This window comes from Chlorella variabilis (genome assembly GCF_000147415.1).
Source record: "Chlorella variabilis unplaced genomic scaffold CHLNCscaffold_22, whole genome shotgun sequence".
Classification (NCBI taxonomy): Eukaryota; Viridiplantae; Chlorophyta; class Trebouxiophyceae; order Chlorellales; family Chlorellaceae; genus Chlorella; species Chlorella variabilis.
In genome coordinates this window covers 234,719-256,869 of record NW_005435066.1, presented here as the reverse complement: position 1 = coordinate 256,869, position 22,151 = coordinate 234,719, and the positions used below count along the sequence as shown (strand labels likewise).

The 22,151-nt window shown below is 67.3% G+C and overlaps 5 protein-coding genes across 5 annotated transcripts in view; 2 read left to right on the top strand and 3 right to left on the bottom strand.

The window, feature by feature from the left end:
* Window positions 1-66: 66 nt before the first annotated feature.
* On the bottom strand, window positions 67-1,953 carry CHLNCDRAFT_138826 (hypothetical protein; the record flags this gene model as incomplete). Its single annotated transcript, XM_005844423.1, has 3 exons — window positions 67-1,217; window positions 1,462-1,597; window positions 1,837-1,953. 3 exons carry the CDS (start codon window positions 1,951-1,953, stop codon window positions 67-69), a joined length of 1,404 nt encoding a protein of 467 aa, XP_005844485.1.
* Window positions 1,954-4,150: 2,197 nt separating this feature from the next.
* CHLNCDRAFT_58852 (hypothetical protein) lies at window positions 4,151-6,684 on the top strand (the record flags this gene model as incomplete). The annotated part of the gene is made up of 8 exons (XM_005844515.1): window positions 4,151-4,353; window positions 4,557-4,682; window positions 4,842-4,941; window positions 5,101-5,220; window positions 5,461-5,763; window positions 5,840-5,929; window positions 6,243-6,317; window positions 6,489-6,684. 8 exons carry the CDS (start codon window positions 4,151-4,153, stop codon window positions 6,636-6,638), a joined length of 1,167 nt encoding a protein of 388 aa, XP_005844577.1. The 3' UTR covers window positions 6,639-6,684.
* A 1,979-nt stretch (window positions 6,685-8,663) lies between these two features.
* Window positions 8,664-12,544, top strand: CHLNCDRAFT_138824 (hypothetical protein; the record flags this gene model as incomplete). The annotated part of the gene is made up of 10 exons (XM_005844514.1): window positions 8,664-8,702; window positions 8,935-9,074; window positions 9,159-9,417; window positions 9,601-9,826; window positions 9,965-10,014; window positions 10,215-10,360; window positions 10,559-11,111; window positions 11,307-11,966; window positions 12,198-12,284; window positions 12,443-12,544. The coding sequence occupies 10 exons, from the start codon at window positions 8,664-8,666 to the stop codon at window positions 12,542-12,544; spliced, it is 2,262 nt and encodes a 753-aa protein (XP_005844576.1).
* A 710-nt stretch (window positions 12,545-13,254) lies between these two features.
* Window positions 13,255-18,456, bottom strand: CHLNCDRAFT_58851 (hypothetical protein; the record flags this gene model as incomplete). Its single annotated transcript, XM_005844422.1, has 14 exons — window positions 13,255-13,504; window positions 13,782-14,009; window positions 14,208-14,310; window positions 14,507-14,990; window positions 15,272-15,494; window positions 15,694-15,850; window positions 16,399-16,507; window positions 16,660-16,742; window positions 16,853-16,879; window positions 16,969-17,248; window positions 17,310-17,458; window positions 17,622-17,809; window positions 17,929-18,125; window positions 18,266-18,456. 14 exons carry the CDS (start codon window positions 18,454-18,456, stop codon window positions 13,263-13,265), a joined length of 2,661 nt encoding a protein of 886 aa, XP_005844484.1. The 3' UTR covers window positions 13,255-13,262.
* A 3,020-nt stretch (window positions 18,457-21,476) lies between these two features.
* CHLNCDRAFT_26777 (hypothetical protein) overlaps window positions 21,477-22,151 on the bottom strand; it is a gene marked incomplete at both ends in the record, with an annotated part of 4,116 nt that continues 3,441 nt past the window's right edge. Inside the window, one exon of the mRNA XM_005844421.1 lies at window positions 21,477-21,836. Coding sequence (XP_005844483.1) covers window positions 21,477-21,836 — 360 coding nt within the window. The remainder of the gene's footprint in view (window positions 21,837-22,151) is intronic.

Below are 22,151 nucleotides of genomic sequence, written 5' to 3'. Positions count from 1 at the left end.
CACAGCGGAGAGGGCAGGGAACGCGCTGCCTGTGGGGGCATGTGCCCGCCCTGCCCTATAGGCTGCCTAGTGATCATCCCAGCGCGATTTGCGCTTGCGCCCCGCAGCTGGCGAGCCCGCCAGCGCCGGCACGGCTGCCAGGCTGCCCGCCGCGCCACCGTTTGCTGCAGGCGCGGGCGGGGGCGCTGGGGGCAGCGGCGCCGCCGCAAAGAAATCCCCCGGGGGAGGAGGAGGAGGCGGCGGCGGCTGCGCGTGTCCTGCTGCGCCTAGGCCCGCCTGATAAGGGGGAGGCAGCGGTGGCTGCGGCGGCTCGCCAGGCGGGAACTGCGGCGCAGCCGACCAGGGCGCCGATGCAGGCCGTGCGGCATATGGCTGCTGCTGCTGCTGCTGCTGCTGCTGCACAAACCAGGCGCTCGCTGCTGCTGGTAGTGGCGGCAGTCCAGGGGCGCCAGGTGGCGGAGGCAGCGCCGCCTGGCCTGCCAGCGGCGGAGGCGGAGGCAGCGGCAGCCCGGGCGCGGCCGCCTGCCTGCCTGCTGCGCCGCCGCCTGGCTGGGCGCCATCCTCTGGTGCATCCAGGGGGTCGTATGCCTGCTGCAGTGGCGGCGCCGCCTCTGCGCTCTGCTGCGGAAGCAGCTGGCTGCTGCTGCCGACCGTGTGCAGCGGCGGCGGCGCCGCCGCCGCCCGCGGCGCGCTGCTCAGCGACTCTCCCGCCGCCGCCGGCCCCGCGGCCACTCCAGCAGCCTTGCTCATGAGAGAGGGCGGCGGCCCGGCTGCCGCCCGCTGCCCCAGGCTGGCTGCCGCGCTGGCGGGCGCCGCCTCCCAGCCCAGCGGTCCCGCCGAGATGCTGCCCGGCGACATGGAAGACAGCAGGGTGCCGCCGCGCGGGCTGCTGTGCTGCTGCGCCTGCGCCGCCTGCGCCTGCTGCTGATACGCGTGCTGCGCGGCGACCGCCGCAGCGCCCGTGGCCGACGTCGCCACAGCCTGCGCTGCTCCGCCGCCGCCGCCGCCGCCGCCGCCGCTGCTGCCGGCGCCGCCCCCGGCCCTGGCCCCTTCCAGCAGGCTCTTGAAGCGCGTCTGCAGCCGTGCTGTGGTGGCTGGGTCAAAGATGTCGTCACACCACCAAAGGTCGAGCACCTTCAGCACTGAAGCCAGCTGCTCCCCGGGAAGCGGCGCCAGCAGGTCTGCCACGCTGCCCAGCAGCGGCGCAAAGCGCGGCGCTGCAGAGCGGCGGGCAAGGGGTCAGGCGAGGGTGGGGTGGTGAGAGGGGTGCGAGGCCGGCCAGCGGACGCTCCTCGCGGCCGGCCCACGCCCGCGCCTGACGGCCCACGCTGCGCGTGCCCTGCGCTTGGCGCGGGCAGCAGCCGCCTGCGGCGCCTCTGGGCAGCGCTTCGGGCTTCAGACCTTGAAGCTGCTGGGTGTGCCGCCCACGCAGCCGCCGCTGCCGGCAGCCCGGCCGCTCACCATACTTGTCCCGCTCGCCCCGCCGGCTCTTGGATTGGCGCAGGATGGCTGACATGACGTACAGCAGCTTGAGGCGGTACGCCGGCTTCAGCTGCTTCATCTCGTGCACAATCAGGGCGCACACAGCCTTGTACGCCTGCGGCCAGGCAGCGGCAGAAGCGGCGGCAGCGGCAGCGGTCGTGGCGCCTGACAAGTTACAAGTCTGACAAGCTCGCAAAGAGGAGGCCCAAGGCCGCCGCTGCGCATGACAACCTGTGCACATGCTGTGTGCACGCTGCGGCGGAAGCAGAATGCTGGCGGAGGCGGCTGCGGCGCACGTCGTGACGGCACAAACAGCTAGCCCACCGGCGCTCCCCTGGGGCCCCGCGCCCTCACCATTTTGTCATCGCGCACCGCGATGTCCGCAAGGGTATCGATGCTGTCGCGGCTGGCCTTTTTGGCTGCCTTGTGCAGCAGGCCCCTCCACTCCTCCTCCCGCTCCCACTTGGCCATGGTGCCCTGATCTTTGTTGGAAGGTAGGAGAGGGCTACGCAAGGCTGCCCTGTCGCGAGTGGGAGGCCATCGGGCGCTGCGGCTGGCCTGCTGCTGATGTTAACAAAGATGGAGCGCAGCTAAATGTAAGAGACACGTGCTGGGTTTGTCTCTGAGGGCCCTCGCGAGGTGCGCGAGGGAGGCACCTCTGCCTTGCCAGGTGGGCACAGTCACTGGGTTTCTGTGTGGTGCTGTTGAGACCGCAGGACAGTGTGAGTTCAACTATTCAGCACATTTTGCAGGCCTTGCAGTGCTCGTCGTCAGGTGTATCTAGCCGTGCATGTGGTCAACGAGTGTTGTTGGTCTATTTAGAGCCAGGCACACGCGTGCGCTGTGATAAGATGAACACGCGGAAGGTGTGGCAGCAGTGCATTTAGTCTCGGCAGGATTCAGCCTCCCAGGTGGCGGTGCCGCCAAGAGCGGCTTCCTGCAGGCGGCACCTGCCGCCTGCAGGAAGCGATGCCTGGCTGGCCATTGCGGGCGGGCGACAAAGTGCACCTCGTCTCAGCAGCTGCAGCAGTGCGGCCTGGGGAAGGAGGGCAAGGAGCAGCTGCTTCGTATGCATCTGCTCTGCACGGTATGGCGCCATGCCGGCAGGGGCGGCCGCCATCGCCGACTCCAACCAGCGCACAAAGCCTTGGCAAATCGGAACGCTGATTGCTGCGCAGCAGATCGCGTGGTTTGTTTCTTCGGCTTCTGCCAGTAAGGCAGCCGCACCGCACCACCTGCCAAGCCAGCTACCATTCCCCCATACATGCTCCTGAGCGAGCATTGGGCTCAATTCCGGCCTGCGGGGCCCAATGTGCTGCCGCGCGGCCCCAGTCTTCAACCCCCTCCCTCCCCCCCACACACCGCTCCCCTGCTGATCATGAGCTTTTCCTAGCGCCCCCAATACACTAGCACCGTCTGCTCCCCTGTAGAATGAGCTTCACTTTGTGCCCCAATCCTTCTAGTATGATCGATTAGCATGCCTTGCCCTTGCCTGCCGCTGCAGCCGCAGCCGAAGCCGAAGCTGCCTCCGCTTCTTCTGGCTCCAGACCACCTCCCCCAGTCCATTTCAGTATGAATGATCCCCTGACACTCCTGTTTTGGAGTGCACATCGCAGCAGCAGCTGGCCCATTGCCTTATGCACATCAGGGCCTTAGTTCAGGGCCAGCCCAGCCAGCCGGATGTGGGTGACAGTGGCTGCGCTCTGTGCTGCCCGCTGCCTGTTGCACGCCCTCTGCTTATATTAACATTGTCCTGCAATTATTAGCCCTGTCTTTGATTCGATTTCTGCTGTCTCCTGCCCCTTCCCATACCCATCATTCCACGCCTTTCCCCTGCCTCCCATTCCACCCTCTCCTAGTCTTTCCACACACACCACCCCAATCATCTACCGTCATCTGCTTTGCCGTCTTCCCATACCATGCCACCCCCTTACCCGCTGTGATGATGTTTGCATTCAGCCAAGGGCTCTCCTTGAGCGGGTTCCACTCAGGAAGGCAAGACAAAGTGAGACAATGCGAGGCGGCCATCGAGGTGCCACGTGGCGCTGTCGCCGCCGTAAATGAAGCCCTTGCCTGAGAACTGCTGCCAGCTCTGGAGAAACGTGCGCATCCCAGTCTATCATTGATCCACCCTGGCTTCTTGGAGCGGGCAAGGCCCAGCCCAGCGTTTCGATGCGTGCCCTGTCAGCTGCTTGCGTTGCATGTCGCCTTGCTCCACCCCTGTTTTATTGCTTTCTCTGCTTTCGCCCGGTTCCCGTCCCGTTTCGGCGGGGAGTCTATGTTGCAAGCTAGTTCTTGCTTTACCAGACTTTAAGCCCACACAAGCAACAAGCAAGCAAGCCTGGCATTTGCCGCCACGCTCGCCTGCGCCCCGCCAGGCTGGCTCCCGCTGGCGGGCACCTTGCACTGTGCCTGGGAGCTCTCCGTTGCGATCTGCGCCTGCATGCCGTCTTTGTTTACTCTCTGAACTTCTCTGGTTGCCGTGCAGAGCTTGCAGCCCGAGGATCGCAGCTTTGAAGTCTCGGTACACCTTCTGCGCTACAGGCTGCTCGCTTTTCCCAGTCTCTTGCACGCTGCACGGGGCATAGACAGCTGGGCGGAGAGAGTCAAAGGCCTGAGCTGACCAGCACCCAGCGCGCCGCGTGTGGTTGGCAGGCCTGGGGCCCCCATGGCCGCGCTGCGCGGCAAGCCCGGCGGCTATGGCAGCGCGGTGGAGGTGGAGGCCCGCGGCGGGGGCGGCACCTCCAGCAGCGGCGGCGGCGCCCCGCTGGGCACCACCCGCAACCGCACCGACCTCTTCCTCAAATACCGCCGCCAGGCGCGGGGCGGCAGCCGCCCGCTGGCACCAACAGCGGACATAGCAGGAGAGAGGTAAGGGCGCCGCAGCGCTGCCGCGGCTGCCTGTGCGGCGGCCCAGTCTTGCCTCCGTTCCGTGCCTCCAAGCTCACACCTCAGCGTGGCAGCTTTGCTCCTCTGCCCCACCCTGGAATCAGCTGCCTGCCCATAGCAACGACATACCAACGGACGACTTCACCTGTCCTGCCCTGCCCGCTGCCGGATGCCTGCTTCCGCAGCCTGGAGACGGCACGGCTCATGGCGTCGGCACTGGGCGGCGGCCTGGACAGCGCCGAGGCGGGGCTAGCAGGCGTGGCCGCCGCGCTGCCGCCGCAGTATGTCGAGTTCAAGGAGCAGATCCGGCTGTGAGCCAGCCTGCCGAAGAGCCACGCCTGGGGGCTGCGGTGGCCGTCGGCTGCCGCCTGCCTCTGTTCCGCTTCCTGTGTGTGTGCTGCTGCTGCCTGCCTGCCGAGTGCCTGCAGGACAGACTTCTTGCCTGCCTGCCTGCCTGGCCTGGCCTGCAGCGAGATGCTGGGAATCAAGCAGAAGATGGGCGAGCTGCGGGCGCTGCACGGCAAGGCCACGCTCAGCAGGTTTGACGACACAAACGACGACGAGGTGCAGGTGGGTGGGGCCATGGCGAGGCCAGGGCAAGTGGGGAGGGCCAAGCGATGCGCTGGTGGGCCGTCGCTGGAGGCTGGCCAGCCGGAGCCCCGTCCATGTCTCCGAAGCCTGCCTGACTCTGTGTGCTGGGCCTGCTGCGCACTGCACCACCCCATGCAGGTGGAGGTGCTGACCCAGCAGATCACGCGCATGTTCCGCAAGTGCGAGGCGCGGCTGCAGCAGTTTGGCACGGAGCCCAGCGCCAGCGAGGCCGACGACAAGGTCAAGCGCAATGTGCAGGTGGGCGCGCGCGCCCCCTGGGCACGCACGCGTGCCTGTGGGGCAGCGATCCGGCGTGGGGCAGCAGGCGGGCGGCGAACCTGCATGCATGCAGTGCTAGGCGTCCATCGCGCAGCACTGTTTGGCTGCTGATTGTTGGCGGGTGCGTGCAGCTGCGCCCTGCCAGCCTCAGAGCTGGCGGACTGCCGCCGCTGTGGCGCGCGCCAACCCACCTTGCCTGGCACCGCTGTGCTGCTGCAGCGCACGCTGGCGGTAGAGCTGCAGCGGCTCTCCATACAGTTCCGCAAGCAGCAGAAGGCTTACCTGAACCGGCTACGCAGCAAGGACGGCGGCGGGGGCGCCGGCGGGGGCGGCAGCGGCGGGCTCAACCTGTTGGAAGATGGGTCCAGGGGGCGGCAGGATGATGACTACGACCCCGGCTTCTCAGACATGCAGGCATGCTGGGGCGGGGAGCAGGCAGGGCAGCGGAAGAGCAGATCCTGCAGCTGCAGGCGCTGCTCCTGGGCGCCGGCGCCCGGCCTCATGTGTTTCTACCCTCACCGGGTCTCGCCTGCCTGGTCCCTGCTGCTGCCGACGACGCTTGCCTGCTCCCATGCCACCTCCGTTCCTGCCTGCGCAGGCCCTCAAGGTCGACACCATGACCAGCCTGATTGATGAGCGTGACCGCGAGGTGCACAACATTGTGGCCTCCATCAACGAGCTGGCGCAGGTGTGGCCCCTAGTGTGGTGTGTGTGTGTGTGTGCGAGAGAGGAGAGAGAGAGAGAGAGAGAGTGTGTGTGTGTGTGTGTGTTCGTGTGTGGCTTGTGTGTGTGAGCGCGCGCGTGGCTGTGCGTGTGTCGCAGCTGGACAGGCAGCTGGGCCGCTGTTGGAAGGGTCCCTGGGACGGCGGCCGGCAGGAGGCCGGCAGGTCGGCTGGCCCTGCCATTGTTCCTGGCTACCGCCCCGCCACTCCACCCCCCAACCCAACTGTCCCCGCCACACCTCCCTCATGCCCTGCCCTGTCCCCCGGTGCCTGCTGCAGATCATGAAGGACCTGAACGTGCTGGTGATCGACCAGGGCACCATCCTGGACCGAATAGACTACAACATGGAGCAGGTGGGTGGTGGAGGAGAGGAGGGGAGGGCCCCGCAGGCAGCCAGGTGTGGCAGGTGTGGCAGGCTGCCGGTTGGTGCCTGCTGGCGGCCAGCCTGTGTGCACGCTTGGTAGGGCATCGGGAGGGCCTGCGGGCTGCTGAGCCGCTGCCTCCCGCCCTGCCCCGCGGTGCAGACGTCGATGAAGGTGGAGGAGGGGGTGCGGCAGCTGGAGAAGGCGGAGCGCAAGCAGAAGCAGAGCCGCATGGTGCTGTGCATCATGATGCTGCTGGTGGCGGTGGTTGTCATGCTGCTGCTGGTGGTCTTTAAGGCCATATTTCTCTGAGGGAGAAGGCTGCCCACCCTGCCACCATGTAACGCACGCACCTGATTGCACCAGCGGGGCGCAGCCAATCCAAAAGCTGAAAACGGCGGGGCATGGGGCGGTGGTGTGGTGGTGTGGTGTGGCGTGGTCCTGGTGGGTGGGGCTTGTTACATGGCAAGTTCAGGAAAACCAGGATGAAACAAGGAATAATACAATTCAGCAATCCGATCAAAACTGAGGGTAGTTTACAGGGGAGCATTCGTAAACAGGGGGGCATTCATACACTGCCGGCCGGCGGCCCATTCAAACGCGGCGGCGGCACCCGCCGAGGCTTGCCAGTCAACGCGCCTGGCCCGGCTCGGCCGGCCTTGCCTGTCGGGCGACGCATGGCCGCCGGTCAGCCCTGAGGGCGGCGTCCAGCGTGAGCGACAGAACCGCGACTCCGAGCGGGCCCATTAACGTCACTGCGGCTATGTCCTTGTCCATCCGCTTCAGGCAGGGGAAATGGAGAGAGGAATGGAGAGGGAAATGGTGGGACCGCCGCTGCAGCGCGCTGGGCAACAACCCTACTTTCTCCAACCCCGAGGCGGCACCATGGCGGGGCCAGGCTGTCGGATGGAGTCTCCGCTGTCATGCGCCATCCATGCAATCATGTTCTCGCTCCCCGGCACGCTGGGAGGGTGTGCAAGGCCCCGCCCGCCTGCGCCCTACCGCCGCCTGCCGCCCGCCGCTGCCCTGCTGAAGCCTGACTGCAGGCTGGGCCGCACAGCGAATTGAAAGTCTGGGATGAGATGGCGTCGCTGTGCCCACTCCACCCCGTTCGCGCCCCACACGCAGCAGGCGCCGGCGCCGCGGCCGGGCGCCAACCGCCACCTGTGATAGCACAATGAGTTCTGCCACACAAAAACTCCCTTGCTTTTTGAATTTCCAAATGGTTGAATTCGCAATCGACAGATGCAGCAGCTTCCCAGCTGCTGCCACCTTCCAACCAGCTGTCCCTTTCGTATTCGTATGTTTGCATTTTTCCCATCTGCAGGTGGACATTTTCCACCCATTTGGTGGAAGTTTTCCCCTCATCTGTTCGATATTTTCCTGACAGCTGAGTGATAGCCAGACTATATAAGCAGCGCTCTGCCTGGTCTTGGCATCTTTTCTCTCCCTTTGTGCTGGAGCGCCCCTGTGTAACAGGCGCCCGCCGCCCCAGCCCCGCCCGAAGGAGAAGGATCCTGCCGCTGCGACCAGCGCTCGGCAGTCACCCCAGCGCTCTCACGAGGCTCCCCGCTCTCACACGAAGACAAAACAGGCCGGCCGGAACCTTCTGGGCCCGCGCCGCCATTTTGCACCACACCACCGGCGTTCGGCTGGCACAGCAACATCAAGCTGGCCGTGATGTTTGATGTATGTGGGTTTGATCAGTCATCGATTTGGCAGTGGCCATCGCAGTGGCGTCGCCATCAAAGGGGCACTGGGGGAGATCAGGGAGAGTCAGCTCAGCGTGCATGCGAACAGCATGGAGCGTGGTGCATGGCCAAGTGCTGTGCTGAAATTGGGTGCAGGCTGTAGTAAACAACCAACCCTGTGTTTGGTTGCCAGTTGTTTGAAGGATTCACATGCATGGCCAGTTCCCATGCATGGTCAAAGATGCCCCCTGCCGGCATCGGCGACGTGGCGGTGCCAGCAGATGGCAGCAGCCCGTCAAACCACCTACGCTCCAGCAATTTCTTCATCTGCCCGTTGAACATCCCCCGTGACTAGTAGCTGAACAGCCAAGCCAAGCGCGCGCCGGGCTCTAGTGCAGCGCTGCAGCGTGCGCGCACTGCGCTCCGCCGCAGGATGCTCGCTCAGCGCGACGCCCCTCCACGCCACTGTCATCACGCTTTCTGATTGATAATGGCGGGTAATGCTGGAGGGACGGGGCCAAAAGAGAGCGGACCTGTGGGGAAGCGAGGAGCGGGCACCCGGCCTCCCCTACTGCGACTCAGCGTTATCAATCGCCTCCCGTCTTTCCCGGAGGAGGAAGAAGACACAGGGGGCTGGCCCGATTCCATGACGCCCCAGCAGCTGGCCAGCGACTCCCTGGCAACTGTGTGGAGCTCAGCTGTCTATGCGGGGCGGAAGGGCGAGGCGAGTGCTTGAAGCGCTGAGGGAGAGGGCCGCCTGGCTGTGGGGGAGGGCCCGTGCCTGCTGGAGCATGCGTTGGCGGCCGCAGCGGCCACCGGCAGCGCTCGGCGCCGACTGCCCTGGCGGAGCGCAGCCCGCGGGTGCATACCTTTTGACCCCCGGCAGCCAACCCTGAGTGCCTGCTCACCCTGTGCAGGACCGCACGGTGGCCGTGCGCCGACCGTGGCCGTCGGGGCAGGAGGGCACGCAGCTGGAGGCGCCGCCGAGCCTGCGCCGCAGCGCCAGCCTGGGCGCGCCCTCCATGCTGCTCGCCAGCCGGCGGCAGGAGCCGGCCATGTGAGCTCGTGCCGCCGCTGGCCGCCGCCTCGCCGCACACCATCCCAGCAACCCAATCACCAACGGCAGCCCTCCCGCCTGCAGGCCCTCCTACCACTTGTTTGCCGTGTTTGATGGCCACAACGGCGCAGAGGCAGCCCGCTTTGCCGCCCACACCGTGGCGCACATCGTGGAGGCCTTCCTGCCTCCCTGGGGCGCCTCGGAGCTGTTCCCGGCGGAGCCTGCTGAGGAGCGGCTGGCGGTGCAGCTGCAGGAGGGCCTGGCGCAGGCGTGCCTGGAGCTGGAGCGCCAGTTTGCCATGACGGGGTGCATGTCGGGGTGCACCGCCACGCTGGTGCTGCAGGTGGGGCTGCTGCTGCTGCCGACGCTGCATTTTCTCCGCCGCTGCTGCTGCTGCTGCTGCTGCAGCTTTTGCTCATAGGAGGCCAGGGCGGTGGTCGGGGAGACAGGGTGGAAAGGAGTGCCACGCTGTCGCGCTGCGCTGTCACGCTGCCACGCTGCCACCGCCGCGCTGCCATGCCCGCAGGTGGGCCGCATGCTCACGGTGGCCAGCCTGGGCAGCGGGCGCTGCGTGCTGGACCCAGGAGACGGCGGCCTGCTGGCGCTGAGCAAGGAGCACCACATCTCCCGCAACGTGTCGGAGCGGCAGCGGCTGCTGGCGGCGGGGTGCAACCTGGCGGCGGTGGACGCCGGCGGCGTGGGGCCCGCTGACGTCGCGTGGCGCGGCAGCGGCGTGCTGCGCGTGTGGCCTGGTGAGCGGGGCTGCGCGCGTGGGCTGCCTGTGCAAGACAAGGGGAGCTGAGGGGAGCGCACCCACCCGCGGCTTCTGGCACGCAGCTGCCGCGGCCACAGGCTGAGCAGCCAGGCTGCTGTTGCGCTGCTGCCTGCAGGCGGCCTCACCCTCTCCCGCTCCATTGGCGACTTTGCCATCGGCCAGGCGGTGCTGCCGCTGCCGCACATCAAGCAGGCACGCGGGGGCATCGCTGCCACCAGCCGCAGCAGGGCAGAGCAGGCCAGCCCGCTGCAGGCTCTGTGTGCCCGCTGAGATTCTGGTTGAGCGTGGCCATGGCCCCCGTCCAAACCACAACCACAACAACCACAACAACCACCCACACACACGCATTTCCTGCACCGCTGCAGGTGCTCCTGCCCCCCAGCGGCGGCCGGCTGGTCCTGGCGTCGGATGGCGTGTGGAGCCAGGCGGGGGAGCGCCTGCTGCGCACGATGCACACCGCGCCACTGAAGACGGCCGCCCACGAGGTGGTGCGTGCCATCAGCACCAGCAGGTGGGGCTTTGCTCTTTCTTCCTGGCCCTTCAGGCGGCAGGGAGGCGCCTGCTGATGGCCCACTGTGTTCTGCCTGTCTGGGCCGGGCTGCGCTTGGCATCGACTTTGCTGTTGTCGTGCACAACAGGCTCAACAGCCTGGGGCTGGCTGTGGGTTATCTGCTCCTCGCGGGGTGCGCCTCCCCTCGTGTGCCTGCAGGGACAGCCGGGTGGATGCCAGCATCGTTGTGGTGGATGTGCTGCCGCCCGGCGACAGCTTCCAGTCGCTGTGCAAGCGGCAGGAGCAGGGGCCCGCGGCGGCTCCCGCAGCAGCGGGGGACCCGGGGCAGGCGCAGGCTGGGCGCGGCGGCGGGGGCAGGGGAGTGCTGAGGATGCTGGGGCTGGGCAGGTCTAGGAGCAGCAAGGCAGCCGCAGGCCCAGCACCGGGCGAGCTGGCGCTGCCAGCCAACGCTGCGCCAGCTGGCGCCGCCACAGTGCTGGCTGATTTCGACATGGCGGCGCTGCTGGGACTGGTCCCGCAGATCCCTGCCGTGGCTGGCAGCAGCCGGGGGAGCAGCCTTGTCCCCAGCCCAAGCCTCAGCCGCACCAGCAGCAGCAACTCCCGGGCCGGCGCACTGGCTGCAGCGGCGGCGGCGGCGGCGGCGCTCGCGCCAGCAGGGCACGCGCCTGCCGATGAGCAGCGCAGCAAGGCGCAGCAGGCTGCCCCTGCCTGGTTCGATGAGGAGGTCGAGCTTCAGATGCGGAACACGCTGGTGGGCAGCGCGGCGCTGCGCTGTAACCTGCACTGCGCTGCTCCTTGCTGTCCCTTATGCTTGCCGTGCGGTGCGTCTGTGCTGGCCTGCCCTGCGCCTGCGCATGGATCACAATGCTCCTGCATCCTGGCTCCGCTTGCCCTTGTGCTTGATACTGAACCACCGGTGGCCCGCCGGCAACCGCCCTGGCTGCAGGCGGAGGCGCACCAGCTGTGGCAGCTGGCGCGGCGCCGGCGCCAGGCCGCCGCCGGCACCGCCAGCCGGCAGGACACCCTGCAGCGCCTGAGCCGAGCCTCCTGCTCTGATTCGGATCTGCTGTGGGTGGAGGAGGCGGCAGCCGGCGGCGCGCTGCCCTCCCCCAGCCAGCGCCCCGCGCCGGGCAGCGGCAGCAGCGGCAGCGGCTCCGAGGGCCTTCCAGAGGCGTCCCCCTTTGCGGCCGCGGCGCCCCTGCCGCGGCGGCAGGCGGCACACCACCAGGCAGCGCTGGCCTCGGGGGCCCCGCTGCTCCTGCGCAGCCCTTCCCTGCCCAGGGCGACCAGCCAGCCAGGCCTGATCAAGCAGCACAGCATGCCGGCAGGGCGCGGGGCGGGGCTGCCGCCGCTGCCGCCCACCCCGGCGCCCGGGCAGGACCGCGGTACCGGCGCCGGCGCCGGCGCCACCAGGCGCAGCGACAGCGAGGACGACGCCGCCAGCGACTCTGGCCAGACGGTTCTCTCTTATGCCTCCAGCTCTGGTCCTGCTCCCGCCGCCGCAGACTGGGCGGGTGGCGGCCACGGCCACAGCGACAGCATGCCACGCGGCGCCGCTGCCATCGCCGACCTGCTCGCGCCCCGCCGCCGCCTGCCGCCGCTGCACGTGCCAGCACGGGAGGCGCAGCCGGGTCCACGGCTGCCGGGGGCCGTGCACCGCGGGAGCAGTGGCGTGCAGCCGCGCAGCGCCAGCCCGCTGCCGACTCCCTCCTTGACAGGTGGTGTCAGCTCAGGCCACCGCTCGCGGCTGCCACGTAGCGCAAGCAGCGCTGCCGCGCTGCTCTCCACCACTAGCGCCCGATCGATAGCACCCCACACACCCCACACACCTTCCGAGGCGGCGGCGGCGGCGGCGCAGCGTGCAAAGCAGAAGCAGCCGTCACCGCGCCAGCTGGCAGCCTCGCCCAACAGCCGCTGGCTCAATGTGAGTGGCTACTGAGACGGGGAGGCAGGGCAGACGCGCGGCCCGCATCCTATCCCTGCTGCTGATGTGATGGGGTGTGGAGGGGGAGGGCTTGGGTGCGGGAAGGCAGCCAGTCACCTCCCTCCCTCAACCATCTCTGTCCGCCCTGGCTCCTGCAGGCCTACAACCTCACCGCTGGCTTCTTCACAAAGGCTGGCAGCGGGTCCATGCGCCGCCACTCCTCCGCCGACACGCTGCTGACAGGCGCCAGCCGCGGCTGAGGTGGCGATGGGCGGAAGCGAGCGTGTTCCCGCGCCAGAGACCCTCCCTGCGCCCCGATAGCCTAGTGCTGCAAGCGTAGCCGCTTGCAGCCTCGTCAGTTCGAGCTCCCTAGTCCAGCTTTTCCAGAACTGGTGTGCCCCCAAGCCTGTTTTCTACTGTGTTTCCAGCTTTGCCGCATGACATGGCACCCCCTGCCTGCCTGCCGTGCCCTCCTGATACCGAGACAAGCACTGTACAACTGCCCTCCCCCGAGTGTTTCCCCGCTTTTTCCCTGTCCCTTCGAGTGTTTGAGTAGCGGTCAGCAACTCCTGTTTCTGTCCTTCTGAATGTGTGAGCGCCCCCCTGTCCACCATGGTGTGTGTGCCTCCCCGTGTCCCCTCTTGTGCTGGCTGCTGGCCGGCTGTTCCGGCCGCAGCTGGCTAGCGATTCTCTGATGCTGCACCTCCATGACGCTCTTCTGTCGCCCCATACTAATCAAGGGTACTCCTCCTGACCACAACATCCTCTGCCGTGCATTTGATCAACTTGCACTCTGCCTCTGGCAATTGATCAACTGCCGGTCCCTGCGTGCACTGTTACCCATTCACCTCCCTCGTGGCTTTGGCTGCTTACACGCCCGCTGATACACGTGTAACCCATGCATCAGCAGTCGGCAGCGTGGAGCAGCCCGGGGTGCAGCAGCGGGCTTTTCCAGCCCGCCGCGGCCGCCAGCCAGGGCTACAACACCAGCCAGGCGGCTGCTGCCAGCGCCGCCGCCGCCGCCGCCGCGTGCGCGCCCGCCAGGCGCCGCCGCCCCGCCGCCGAGGGCATGGGCTTGTCATACCCGTTGTACATGCACAGCGAGCCGTGCTCGTCGCTGCCCAGGCACCGCACCGCCGCCAGCTGGCCCATGTTGTTGGCGAAGGTGGTGATCGGCACATAGGAGTACGGGCCGCCGCTGGACTGAGGGTCCGAGGGAGCTGCGGCACAGAGGAGGAGCAGGAGGCACACGCCAGGCGGCGGCATGTCAGGCACGGCGCAGCTCATCAACGGCACAGGGAACCTCGCTCGCCTACAGCGGCGGTCAGCATCTAGCGCGGCCCGCGCCGGCCGCCTGCCTGGCAGACGCTGCCCTGCCCTCAAACCAGCAGCCCCGCTCACACTCTCACACACCACGCATCCACGCCCCCAAGCACGTATGCACACTGCTGCTACCACCACCACACACCACACACACACACACACACGCACGCCCACCTGCGCTGTACACGAACCGCGTGCTGCCGCTGCCCGCCTCCATCACCACCACCTGGCTGCCAGTCACCAGGGAGGCGACGCCCAGGTGCACCGTGGGCCGCGACACGGGCAGCTGGCTCCAGCCGGAGGCATTCATGCTCTTGGTCCACATGACGCCGCCGTTCAGCACCGACCGCCCCACCAGCCAGGTGCTGTAGAAAGGCTTGCCACCGTTGGTCAGGTCGTAGGCTGCACAGCACGGCCCAGCACAGCCCAGCACGCTCAGCACGGCACAGCACGCTCAGCAGCACGGGCTCGGCATGGCGCCGGCGCTGCGCAGGGCGTGCCACGCGCATGCCACGCCGCAAGCAAGCACACCGTCACAGGCAGCCCGCAGCACTGGCCAGGGCTGGGCAAACCGCCGCCAGCGCCGCCCGCCCAGCTCACAGGTGCGGTTGGACCAGAAGACAAACACGCCGTCGATGAGCGACACGCTGGGCACCTGCAGCCCCAGCCGCGCCAGGCCGTCGTTCAGGCTGCCCTCAAAGTCCTGCAAGCCCGCGGCGCAGGGCAGGCGCGTGAAATGTGTGAGCCGAGGCAGGCATGGATGCAGAGGGGCGGGGCGTGAACGCGGGGCAGCGAATGCAGGGCAGGACAGGGCAGGGCCCTAAGGCCGAGGCAGGTGCGCAGCTTGCACGCCCGCTCCCCAGCGCCGCGCCGCGCCTGGCCATGCACCCCCGCCCCACCTGGTTGCCCCTGTTCTGCCAGGCCACCGTGGGCGGCGCGCCCGCGCTGCCGTTGAGCTTGTACGCGATGAAGCGCGTCTGCTCCCACGTCGTGGACTGCAGCAGCAGCAGCGGGTACGGGCTGCCCGCCGGCGGCGCGCCGGCCTCCACGTACGTGATGCTGCTGATGTTGGCGGCGGCGGCGCCGTAGGAGCTTCCCGTGGTGACCACCATGGACCACAGCTGGCTGCCGTTGGCCGCCGACAGCGCGTACATGCGCTGGCCCTGGGCGTAGACGGCCATGTCGGGGAGCGCGGTGACGCCGTGGGCTGCCGCGGTGTCGGAGTTGGGCAGGCCCGAGGTGGGCGGCGGCGGCGTGGAGTTGGCCCACCGCACCACCCCCGTGGCGGCATCCAGGGCCTCTATGTAATTGACGGGGGTGGGCACTGCCCGGGTGGTGTCGATGAAGGAGGAGGTGAGGTACACGGTGGCGCCGTCGGGGCCGCTGCGGGGAGGCAGGCGAGAGGGCGGGGGCGCAGGGGAGGGTCTGGGCGGTGCAGCAGCGGCTGAGGCTGGTGCGCTGGCTGCCCCGCGGCACCAGCAGCCAGCAAGGCGAGAGGCCTCGGAGGGCTCGGTGACGCCAGGCCGAGTGGCGGGCTTGTGCGAGAGGTGGTGGGCGTGCGTGCACATGGACCGTTGCAATACTATGCAATCATGCAGTGCCTCCTGCTGGATGGCCGGCTGGGTGGCTGGCTGGGTGTCGCCCCTGGCCTGCACCCCCCGCACCTGTACCCCGTGATTTTGGGCATGGTCTGGTTGTAGGTGGGGTGGCTCCACAGCTGCTGCCCGCTGGCTGGATCGACCGCCACCACCACCGTGCCTATCTGCATGAAGAGCAGGCTGAGGGTGTTGTTGTGCTGCTGCATGGGCGGCACGCCGCTGGTCAGCGTGGACAGCACGCTGTTGCTGCTGTCGGGCACCGCCACCGAGAAGGTGTAATTGACGGCGCCTGCGGTGAGAAGAGGAGGCGGCGGCGGGCGCAACAGTGTGAGCACAGCGTCAGCATAGCGAAGCAAAAGATCCCCCCAAGGCAGCAGCAGCAGCAAGGCAACCAGGCAGCAGTGTTGGTGGCGACAGCTGCCAGGCCCTGCTTTGAGGTGGGTTAACCCAGCAGAGCTTCAGCGGCTCCAGCGCAGGAGACCACCCACCCGTGGCGGCATCGTAGGCCGACAGCGTGTAGCTGCTGCCGTCAAAGTCGCTGACCAGCACAATCGTATCGGGAGCATCGCCCTCCACCGTGCGTATCACATAGGGCGGGTATTGCGAGCCAAAGGGGTAGTTGACATAGGTCCCCGTGGCGTTCCACTGCAGGGCCGGGGGGATGTGGGCGGCGCCGGTGGCGGCGGCAGTTGGGGGCGGGCGGCAGCAGTTGGGCGCGGGACGCGCTCCTGACGGCGGCGCAGCCTGCACTACCATTTACTGAAGCAGCGGCGTGCGTCGTGCAGCCCGCACCTGTACTTTTGTCGCGGACGCGGTGCACGAGTGCAGCGCCAACAGGGGCACCAGGCACGCCACCCAGCCACCCCGTGTGCCCATGCTGGGGCGTGGGTCTCAACACAACAACAAACAGGCGAGAGCGTGTGCGCAACCGAGCCGCCAATTCCCACCCACCCACTGACGCCCTCCAAAAGCGATGGCAGCAGATTGCAACGATCACGGGCCTAGGCAAGCGCGCCATTTGGTTTGAGAGGGCATTTGCTGACGCACCGCCAGCGGGCGCCGTGCCGGCGGCGCCGTGCCGGAGCCGCCATGCCGCCGTCGCCGTTCCAGTGCACTTCTCTCGTCCATGGAGCCAGCTAGCCCCCCTTCCCGGCAGCGGCGCAGGCGGGTAGGTGGCCAGCAAACGTCGCCACGTCGGCGGCCGACAGCCCCTTGCCGGTGGCGTCGTGCATGGGCAGCAGGCAGCGAAAATTGAGCTTGGACAGGGCGCACACGCTGGCCTGCGCCCGCTCCACATCGCAGCTGCACACCAGGCCGGCCGCAGGGGAAAGGATTCGGGTGCCGCATGGGGCGTAAGCGATCATGGCTGGAGCGCTGTCTGTTGGGTGAAGGAAGGAAGACCAGCTGCCCGCAGTGTCCACCTGTGAGCAGCTGCACTTCTGCACTGCACTCACTGGGGCCCCAGGCAGACGATGGATGGTGAGATGCGAACCGTCACCCCAGGCAGGAGGCGGATGATGCGGTACGTCCCCAGCTCCTGCAGGCATGCAGCTTAACGCGGGCAGGCAGGCACAGGTGATGGCCAGCTGTTGGCTGACACGTCAAGAGGCAAGCAGAGAGGAAGTGCTGGCCCAGCGCACAGCCCACCTGACCCACAGCGCTGCTCTGCAGCACCTGCGACGCAGTGAAAGGCATGGAGCATCGCTTGAGACGGCAGCCTCCAGCGCATGCATGCAACCCTGCACCCCGCTCGCCCTGCTCACCGCCTTGGTGCGAGGGCCGAGCTGGCCCAGCCCCAGCGCTCCCAGCGTGGCCTTCACCGCCGGCAGCGCGCCCTCCCACAGCCTGGCCAGCGCTGCCATGGCAGGGGCGAACGACAGGCGGGCGGCCCAGCCCAGCGGGCGCGTCACCAGCGCCTCTATGCCGCTGGCCCAGCTGAAGGAGGGCAGCATGTTGAACAACGCGTCCCCGCCCAGCAGCGTGCCGCTGGGGTGGTGCAGGAAGGACATGTGGCCGGGGGTGTGGCCGGGAGTGGCGATCCAGCTGCACGCGGCATGGGCCAGGCAACACGCAGCCGGCAGTCAGGCTGCAGGCTGTGCTTCACCTTGGCGCCACCAGCAGCAGCGCTGCCAGCGTGTCGCTGCGGAGTCTGCCGGTGAGCACAGCAGAGGCTTGCCTGAGGCTGCTTATGCCGTGCTGCCGCAGGCTGCCGCCCTCGGTGCCGTGCAGGAGCGCGACACGTGACTCTGGCAGCTTCAGGCAGCAGGGCGAACAAGGGGTTGTGTGGAGGCTGGATGCATGCCTGTCTGGCCAGCAGCGGCGCAGGCAATGCATACGGCGTGGCCGCCCTGGCTTGGACCTATCTCAGCGCCTCCTCTTCGGTGCCAGCACTGATCTGCTCCCGCCAAGTGCTCACCTTGACAGGACTGTGCGGCACCATGCTCAGCGCACGCAGCAGGTACTGGAGACGGGAGCTGGGCGGCAGGTACTCCTCGCCTCCCAACAGGAAAGGCGCTTCACCGCTGTGCAGCACAACTGGCACCTCTGGAAAGTGCTGGAGCAGCTGAGGCAGCGCGCCTACGTGGTCTGCGTGCCCGTGAGTCACTGCAGAGGGTAAACAGGGAGGAGGGGGCGGGGGTTGCAACATCCAGGAGGGGCCCTGGCGGCACGCTGGCGGCACGCGGGTAGCATGTCGCCAGGCTCCCGAGCACCCCAGCGCTCACGCAGGATTGCCTTCAGCCCGCCGCCTTTGGTCGAGGAGACGGTCTGCTGCACCGCCTGCACCAGACGGCTGGCATACGCCTGGCTCCAGCTGTCTGGGGCTCCCGCATCAACCAGCACCCAGCCGCCCCCTTCCTTCACCAGCACAGCAGACACCGGCAGCAGCAGCACGGGCAGCGGCCTCCACCACAGGTCCAACCTGCGCGGGAGCAGCAGGAGCAGTATGCTGCCAGTGCATCACTACAGCAGATTTGATCGTCCAAACTAGATAAGCCTGCCTGACGTCCAAACTAGAGGAGCCTGCCTGCCCCCGTGGGGCCTGGATGCTGCCACCCGCACCTGTAGACGTCCTTTTTGACTCCGTGCACCAGTTCAAACCGGCCACTGCCGACCAGGTTCATCAGGCGGTAGCCAACGGTGCTCAAGCGCCAGGCGCCCAGCACGCCGCCCACTGCGGGCAGCGCGGCGGAGCCCAGCAGCACCGCTGCCAGGCCGACCGCTGCTGCCAGGAGCAGGGTGCGGCGGTTCATGTCTGCCGCGGCGGCGGAGAAGCTGAGAGGGTGGGCAGGGGGATCAACCTTGGACACCCCTGTGCAAACCTTGCTGAAAAGAGGGGAGGCCGTGGGGTTCACCAGCAGACCCCGCCGGCAATGATACTGTTGTACTAAGGTAAAGGTAAAGGTAAAGGTGGGGAAGAGCCTCCACAAGCTTCACTTCCCGGTTTTAACGTCTAGCTTTAGACCATTATTTGATCTGCCCGACGCGCCAAGTGCAGTACCCCCCACTAGTAGTGAATGGGTCCCGGGGAGGCCTGTGCCGAAGCCTTGGCGATTCTATTAGGCGTTCCCGAAGGAATTGGCTTGGATTGGCGCTGAGCCGGTCAGCTATGCCGCGTTTGTCCTCACAAAGTTTCGACATGGGAGGAATCGAACCTGTGCCCTCTCGGAGGGTTTAGACACTAGCTCCAGCGCCTTCAAAGAAGGCCTTTCTTAGCCGCGGCCGGATGTACTTCACCGACTGGGAAGCTCGACGCTCCCCAGCAAGTCACGTTCATGCATCTCAACCATCATCACCATGGCCGAGGAGAAGCAGGCGCAGGTAAAGAAGAGCGCCAGCTGGGACAAGCTGCCGCGGGTGGGTCCCAAGGCTGCCCTCCAGCTGCAGCTGCTTTGGACTGCACTGCACGAGGTTGGGCTGCCGCCGGCTGTGCCCAACGACAAGGGTTTGGCCCGCCGCCTGTCATAGGGCAGCGGCAGCGAGCTGGCTACCGCCGCGGGCGCGCCCCAGTTCCGCGCCACCAGGTCGGCTGCTGAGATGGCAATGCTGGAGTCCGAGGGCTATGCCGACCCTGGCCTGGCAGAGCACAAGGTGAGGGGGGGCGGCTGCCAGCCCTGAGGGCAAGGGGCGACAGGACAGGGCGGCGGAAGCAAGCCCGCCACTCTTGCCTGCATGCCCTCGGCCCTGTCCCGGCCCCTGCCAAGCACAGGGAGCCAAGCACCTGGAAGAACATTGGCATGCGGGGCGTGAGGGTTTGCGTAAAGAAGATTATGAGGAGGAAAACGCGCGCCTTCAGGAGCAGGCAAGTTGGGGCGTGCCACGCCCAGTCATCCCAGCAGGGCAGGAGCGTGCCACGCCCAGTCAGCAGAGCGGGAACCCTGGCATGCATGTCACCTCCCCAAACCACAACGCTTACCTGGGTCCGCCGCCGCAGAGGGGGTACGGCCCTCGTGCCCTGGTGTCGCGTGCCGCCGCGGCGGTGGGAGGCATGATGTCTGCGGCCGCCGCCGCCGTCGCGCCATCCTACTTCAAGACCAGCAGGTCGGCTGCTGAGCTGGCGTACGGCAACACAGTAGACTATGCCGAGCCGGGCCTGGCAGAGCACAAGGTGAGGGCGGGGCTGCCAGGGTGCAAGGGGCGACTGGGCTGGGCGGCGGCAGCAAGCCCCCGCTCAGGGTTCACGCTTGCCTGCGTGCCCTCGGCGCTTCCCCGGCCCCTGCCAGCACAGGGAGCCAAGCACCTGGAAGAACACTGGCATGCGGGCAAAGATGGACTTCGCCCGGAGGAGGAGGAGGAGGAGCAGGAGCGATTGCGGGAGTTGGCAGAGCACCAGGTGTGCAGCTGGCAGCCACCCAGCCCTGCCCCCAACCAGCCGCCCGCCTCCCGCTGCTCCTCGCCAGCATGGCGCTGTCCTCCCCTCACGCACGCTTACCGCTGCTGCGTGTGGCCAGCCTGGCAGCTCCCCCCTCCGAACACCCTGCCGGTCCTTGCCCTCTGCCAGCCCAAGCCCAAACGACGCCTGCCTGCCGCCTCCCTGCCCACTGCAGGCCAGCAAGGGCATCGTGCAGCGCGCCTCCGAGGCGATGTCAGCGACCGCCGCCGCCGCCACCGGGAAGGCCGGCGACGTGCTGCAGGTGACATGAGGAGCACGCTGGGGCGGCAGGGATGCCCTCGGTAAACCGCCGCAATGCCCTGCTGCCCCTACTCCTGCGTGCAGGCTGCCAAGGATATGGTTGGGCTGAGCTCCGAGAAGAGATGAGGGGGCGCGGCCCTGCTGCCAGCAACACGTTGTACCAACACCCAGCTTTCAAGCCTGGCCGCGTGACGGCTGCCCATAAGCTTCTTGTCCCAGGGCCCCCCTAGGCCTGTGTGTGCGCCTGTTGATATGGGCTCGGCAGCTCGCCATCCTGCACAGAACCCGTGGGCATGTTGCAAGGCCCTGCCTGCCAGCCATGGCCGCCATGCGGCAAGGCTGCGCTGCTTGCCTGCCTCGGTCGTCTCTCTGCCTGCCTGCCTGCCTGATGTTTGGAACCAAAACACTCTGCTGTTACAATGGCTCTGAGAGGTTCGTTGCTGAGAAGGGTCGGCTGAGTCATCTATTCGGCTGGGGCAAGAAACAGCAGTTCGTCGGCATGATGCATATGCTAGTAAGGAGGGGAATAATGGGGCGGATCGATCAGCCACAGGGGACACCAATGAATTGAGGGCGGTGTGGGCGGAGGGAGAGGCGATCGATGAATGAAACAAGACGCAGGGCGATTCATGGGGGGACTTTGAACCACGATTGCATGTTAAATCAAAGAGAGGGCCATGTGCTATCCAGCTCGGCAGTTCCAGCCGCCAACAGGAGGAGGGCCGCCGGCTCACAATGATATGAAACGCAGGAAACAAGGGAAGAACCAACACTGCCAGGTGGGGAGCAGGCAGGGGCCTGCCCCTCTGGCCGGCAGTAAATCGGGGGTAAACACCAAAATTTATGAGGGTTGCCCTGCCAACTACCCAGCTGCCTGCCTCACTCAGCGAGTGGGCAGTCGGGGCTGGGCTGCCGGCAGGGGTGGCCATGTGATGAAAGGGGAGGACAGCAAGGAGGCCTGGCTGCAGTGGCCATGTGCGGCTGTGGAGGCAGGGCAGCTTCTGGGGAAAAAGGAAAACTGTGGGGCCGCAAGTGGGGGTGGGACCAGGGGTGCAAAGAATGGCGCTTGCCAGCTCAGCACTGGGAGAGGCTGGAGCGCTGGGGGGAGGGCAAAGGGAGGGGTCCCCTGCCACCCCCGCCTCACTTGTTGGCCTTGCCGCCCACCAGCTCGAAGATCTTGGGCAGCTTGTTCACCGCTTTCTTCCCATTCTCCTGGATCTCGCTGACCGTCTGGGCCACGCGGCCCATCGCGGCGCGCCGCACCCGCAGCCGCGCATCCACCTCAGCCTGCCGCGACTGCCACCAGGCGATGGTGGAGGAGGAGTTGGCCAGGTTTTCGGGCAGCTCGTCCTGCAGGCGGCACCGCCAGCACCGGCAGCGCCAGGTGAGCAGTATGACCTTGGACGAGCAGCACTCGGGACCCTCTGCTGCCTGCTGCCATGCCACAACCCCACTTTCCGGGCCGCATGTTGCCGCCGCGCGATCGCTGCGCCCGCCTCCCTGCCCTGCCCCGACTCCTCCTCATCCCGACAACCCCAGCACGTGCCAGCGGCTTCATGTGATGCGGCGGCAGGCAGCTCACATCCCGCCTGCGCGCCTCCTGGGTGAACCCCTCCTCAGTGAGGTATGCCTCTGTGAAGCCGCCCGCCTCGCGCGTGCCGTTGCGCGACACCTGCCGCTCCAGCCAGCCCGTCTCATCCACCGACTCGGTGACCTGGCGGGGAGGAAAGAGAGGGAGGAAAGCACGGCGGAGTGTGTGTGGGGGGGGGGGATGGAGCAGGTGGCGGTGGCATCCCTGGGTGGGATGGGACCGCC